Below are 6,000 nucleotides of genomic sequence, written 5' to 3' on the forward strand. Positions count from 1 at the left end.
GAGAATCTTGACTGTCATCCCTTCCTCAGTCACTGTTTTTTTTTTTCTGTCTTATTTTTTTCATAGTATTTACGACCACTTGACATATATGTATTCATTTTTGTCTGTCTCCCACTTTAGAATTTCAGTTCCATGTGCGTAGACTCTATGTCCTTTGTTCACTGTTCTATATATGTTCATTGAAGGAAGGAAGGAAAATGGGACACTAGACCCATCTTAAGTTTTTTTGTTTCTGTTGTGTGCTGTTGAATTGGTTCTGACTCAAAGCGACCCTCTATAAGGTTTCTGAGACCAGTTGGTGGGTTTGAACTACTGACCTTGTGGTTACCAGTGCAGTGCTTGTCCTACAGCACTACACGGGGACTCATCTTAAGTTTTAGTGGTATATAATTAACTAAATAAAGCCTAAAGAAAGTTAACTTATTTTCGTATTTTAGTTAAAATTCTTACATTTTTGTTTTAGCTTTTTTTTTCCCTTCATGTAGAGCCAGGCTTGTGGAGTCTCTAATTTTGCATGGTTATAGTTCTAGTATAGGAATTTCCATTGCAAACATCCAAGAAGTCAACAGTAAGATCGTTAGTGTCTACACTACATCTATAAAGAAATGATGAAAAGCTGAGATGCATAGCTTTTAGAGGAGTCATTTCCCTTCTAATCTGATTTGCCAGCTATTTTTAAATGGACCAGACTTTAAAAAGGGGATTGTAGTGAGAATTCTACTATATGAGAATAGAGGAAATCACAACCTACTTTTTTTTTGGGGGGGGGGGTGGTTCCCACACCCAACAAATAGGAAGTGGACCTTCTGGTACATACTTCAGTGGACAACTGATTCAGATTTGCGCTTTCACAGGAGGGAAGGGCACTGGGGAGACTTGGGGAAAGGATTATCTTATCACCCAACATGTTCTGCCATAGGATTTTTAAGCAAAACCACACAAATTCATTCAATAGAGATTTGATTTGCTTTTAAAGAAGTATACCTTCAGAGTCGGGCTGCATGAGGAGTGTTAGGGTTGTATGAGGGAAGAGATTTGCTGTATCTCTCCTTTCTTCTTTTGAAAGATACGTGTTCCCTGAAAAGTATATCCCGTGAATGTCGGCCTCATTGCCAGCACTGAATAGGTACCAAACAACGGAATCTTCTTTGCACATACTGAGACCAGGCTGATTCCCGTACATGAATCCATTAATGGCTGGAAAAGTTGGGGAAACATTTGAACATGGTTTGTTATATGTCCTACTACATGACAGTCTTCCAGACTTCCAAGAGTCACTGTGTTTTAATGATAAAAAGACCCATTTGGACCTGCCCCTTTTTTATGTTTGAGGGATATCTGTAGCTCCTTTCTGTACGCAACACTTAACACCTGTACCAGAACTCCACCGCTCTCTCTGGCTCCCTGGAAATCTCACTTGGTTTTTCTCTGCTAGCCACTTCTCAGTTCTTCCAGTAATCATAGTAGTGAGCACCCAAATCTATGAATAAAAACAGTTTTCCTGGGTACCATAGACTGAGAATATGTTTGTTGTTTCAGACAGAGAATTTATGTGGTTGATTTTGAGCAGGGAAAAGTATATGTAGGAAGTTTTCTTTCAATACTTTTCCAATATATAATATTCTTGACACCTCCCAAACACAGAAATGCAGAGTCAAAACATATTTTAAAGATTGTGGGTAGTGTAACTAGTACATTTCTAGATTAAAACAAGCAAAAAAAAATTGTACAGCACCACTCTGTATGACAATTTTATATTTTTTCTTCTATATGCTACAATGTTGTCCATAAATCATGTGGCCTTTTTAATAATTAGCTCATTGTCTCTAACCCCTGACCATATTTTAGAATTAAACTGGGAGATGAAAAATAGATCTAATGCTGGTCATAAATCAAATAAAAATCTCTGGGTGGTCCTGGACACTGGTATTTTTTAGCTTCTTTGTTGTTGTTGTTGCTGTTAAGTGCTGTCGAGTTGGTTCTGACCCATAGCAACCCTATACAGGGTTTCCAAGGAATGGCTGGTGAGCTTGAACTTCCGACCTTGTGGTTTAAAGTGACTTTGAAGTCCAGCACATTAACCGACAATGCCACACCAGGACTCCTTTTAGTTCCTAGGTGATTTTAATATTTAGTTATGAGTGAGACTCACTGAAGTTTTTTGATGGCAGAGGCCTTATCTTTATGCATTTTGAAAAATAAAATAAACCTGTAGTTATTGAGCCAGGTATGAGGAAAACATCAAATTCAGTAGTTCTCCAAGTTAAAGTGTCCCATGAAACTCATCTGAGATTGTCAAACACAGATTGCTGGGCCTACCACCAGAGTTTCTGATTAATAGTTTGGGGTAGTGATTTGTATTTCTGACAAGCTTATATGTAATGTTGAATTGTTGGCCTAGGGACCACACTTTGAGGACCACTTATTTACTCACATGTACATATAAAGTTATTCCCAATTAAGTGAAATGATGAGTAATTGATATATTCAATAACCAATGATATTTTCCTTCAGAGCACCATTATATTTAATCCTACTGAAAATCAAGGAACAAAGCTCTTTGAGGAGCATTTGGGTTTTAATTAAAGCACTACATACACAGTACTGAAAGAATGTAATAGATTGCTGGGTGATGGAGTACTTACAGTGCATCTTATTAGATTCTTGAAAGTCTGCATCTTCCTTATCTACCTGATCAGGTGCAGTTGTAAACATTCTAATATTATCATCCAGGAGTAAACTTTCATTCTCATCAAACACTGTGGGAAACAAATAGAACTCCTTGTCTACACCTTTCTGTAAATCACAACAAGCACAATGTGATGAGAATAAGGAAAGCAGAAAGACTTCCATATACACAATATTGTGCAAACACAAACACACTCATGTAAGTTATAGAAATTTCAGGTCCTCTTTGTAAACAGAACAAAACCAAAAACCCAAACCCCCAAACACACTTCCATCAAGTTAATTTCAACTTACAGTGACCCGACACAGGGTTCCTAAAACTATAGATCTGTACCGTCTTTCTCCTATGGCGTGCCTGGTGGGTTTGTACCATTGTGGTTAGCCCCTCAGCACTTAGGCCACTACACCACCAGGTTCCTTTGTCAAATCAGGCTCATGAAATATTCGATTTGACCTTTAGCATTTTTATTAGTATGTGTGTAATTTGATAATTTGAATCTCTAAATCTAAACATTTTAACTCTTCTCTCCCTACCTGCCTGCTCTTCCTACTCACACTAGTTAAAACACCCACCAAAATTAAGAACAAAAAAAATAGGTAAAATGGGGATGGTGACATGAATCTGTGCTGGAAATCAGGGAAGGTGCCATCCACATTCAGGAAAACTCGAAGTGTTCCTGTAAGCCTGAGGCAGGTGCAAGCAGATTGAGGGAGGAATCATCTAAGTGGAGAAACAGTCTTCCAAGTGATTTGGAACAAGGCTCCACACCATCTCTATCTATCAAGACAAGCATGTTCACCACACCATCCCATACTCATTTCTCCAGTAAAAAATGAGGAAGCAGAAGAGCTGTCTGCTTTATTAAATGATTCAGTAATTCAGAAGATCAGTCTGAGGAATAAAAACAAATGAGCCCCTGAGAACAAGTCACTTCCTCAAAGCGAAGACAACTGTTAGAAATAACACATTCTCAACAGGGCTCAAGAGATGACTACTTGTCTTTTTCCTGTGATCATTCTTTAAGATGAAAAGATTTTAAAAACCCAACAAAGATAGAGATCTGAAAGTTTGATCTTGTAGAAAACAGAATCAACAACTTGGAAGATGATCTTAAGAAAGCAGCCATCAGAGGAAAAAATGCAAAGATGGAAAACATCCATATAGTAGTAATTTTAGAAACAGGAGAATTGTGAAACAGGATGATGAAATAAGAAATAAATGTTTTCCTCCATAAAACAAAAAAAGACTATTCAGATTACAAATTGATAATATAGAAAACTATACCTAAGCAAGTTCTTGTAAAATTTTTAATTTTAAAGAAAAAATTTCAACAATAATCTTTCTTAAAATGTTATCATAAAATAAAATAAAAATTGATTGACAGATTTTTCAAGTACACAATTTATTGTACTCAAAAAAATCTGTCAATCAATTTTTTTTATTTTATGATAACATTTTAAGGTGTTATCTTAAATGTCAGAGTGAAATGGAGTTTAAACCACATTTTGAGGAGAAAAGATTAAGATGCTAAAAATCCATATTAGATAAAAACCAAAACAGCATAAAAATATTTTCAGATGTATAAGATTCCAACCCCAAGCCTATTGTCATTGCACCCTCCTATACAAAGGAGTACAACTGCTCCCTTGGGTTCCTGAGACTGTAAATCTTTGGGAGCAGGCAGCCTCATCTTTCTCTTGTGGAGCAGCTGGTGGGTTTGAACTGCCAATGCTTAACCCACAGCACCACCAGGGCTCCTTAAGATTCAACAGGGGGACAGCTGTCTTCCCTTATTTCTGATCTACAGCAAAAACACCAATGAGGTACACAGGGTATTTTCTTATTGCAAAGTTATAAAACAAAATCACTGACAAAAGGACAAAAATGTTAAAAAATTCAAAATACTATATTTGATCCAAGTAATTCTTAAGAGAAAGAGGAAATAAAACTGATTTAGTAAGTAATAATATCCATGAGTCAAAATATATAGAGTATAATTAAGCATATAAGCTAAGAGCCTAAATATATGTAAATACCTAAAATTTTTATAAAAATAGAATGAAGAAAGAGGAGAGGAATTAATAAAGGTAAGAGCAGAATTTAATAAATTAAAACATATGATGGCTAAATCTAAATAGACAAATCTAATAAAAAAGAGAACCAAAATATACCATATTAGAAATGATAAAGGAATATAACCATTTATATGAGAGAGAAAAAACATAGGACCAGTTGTTGTTGTTGTTTAGTGCCATTGAGTCCATTCCAACTCATAGTGACCCTGTATAGGGTTTCTGACAAGCAGCTGGTGGATTTGAACCACTAACATTGCAGTTCAAACTGACCTTGTAGTCCAGTGCTTATCCTATAATGCCACACCAGGACCCCAATAGGACCAGTATGCACAATAAATATATGATGAAAATTGCACAGTAAATATATAATGAAAATTGGCTCAGAGAAAGACATCTGCATATATCAGTGTCCACGATGAAAAGGAGTCCTGATGTGGCACTGTAGGATCAGCACTGGACTGCTAATCCCAAGGTTGGTGGTCAAATCCATTAGTCACTCCTTGGAAACCCTATACTGGGTTAATGTGAGTCAGAACTGACTTGATGGCACTTTACAGCAACAACAATGGATGAAATGAAACTGATGACAAAAATAAAAGCAAAAACAACAAAACATATAACTACTCTTAAATAAATCACAAAGTCAAACTCATTTTACAGGCACATTCTTTCAAATCTAAGGAGCAGATGGCTCCTATTTATCTAAACTTTGCCACAGCATTGAACACATGGAAATGTTCCCAGGATATTTAATGAAGATAGTATGATTGTGATGTTAAAACCTCAACAAGGAAGAATAATCGAAATTAATCTCATAAATTTAGGTGAAATTGAAAACGATCAAATTGAACTCACCAGCCACTCCACAGACACTCTATACAGTTTTAGAGCTCCTAGTTTCTAGTAATTTTAACGCATAATCAAAGATTTAGAATAATCAGTGATTGGACTTCTGGTGTGGCACTGGACTGCAAACCACAAGTTCAGTAGTTCAAACCCACCAGCTCCTTCTCAGAAACACTATTTGTTGTTGCTAAGTGCCATCGAGTCGGGATCTGACTCATAGCGACCCTGTACAGGGTTTCCAAGGAGCAGCTGGTGAGTTGGAACTGCTGGCCTTAATGGCCCAAACCAACATTGCAGTTTACCGCATTAACCAGAAGCATCACACCAGAGCTCTGGTAGCATAGTGGTTACTAATCGGGCTGTGAACCGCAAGGTCAGCAGTTCGAAACT

General features: G+C 36.7%; 1 protein-coding gene across 1 annotated transcript in view; it reads right to left on the reverse strand.

The window, feature by feature from the left end:
• Positions 1-6,000, reverse strand: part of CP (ceruloplasmin (ferroxidase)) — a 91,994-nt gene that overhangs the window by 17,050 nt on the left and 68,944 nt on the right. The window contains exons 10-11 of the mRNA XM_006876360.1: positions 2,646-2,796; positions 985-1,197 (exon numbers count right to left, since the gene is read on the reverse strand). Coding sequence (XP_006876422.1) covers positions 985-1,197; positions 2,646-2,796 — 364 coding nt within the window. The remainder of the gene's footprint in view (positions 1-984; positions 1,198-2,645; positions 2,797-6,000) is intronic.

Source organism: Chrysochloris asiatica, unplaced genomic scaffold, assembly GCF_000296735.1.
Source record: "Chrysochloris asiatica unplaced genomic scaffold, ChrAsi1.0 scaffold00376, whole genome shotgun sequence".
Classification (NCBI taxonomy): Eukaryota; Metazoa; Chordata; class Mammalia; order Afrosoricida; family Chrysochloridae; genus Chrysochloris; species Chrysochloris asiatica.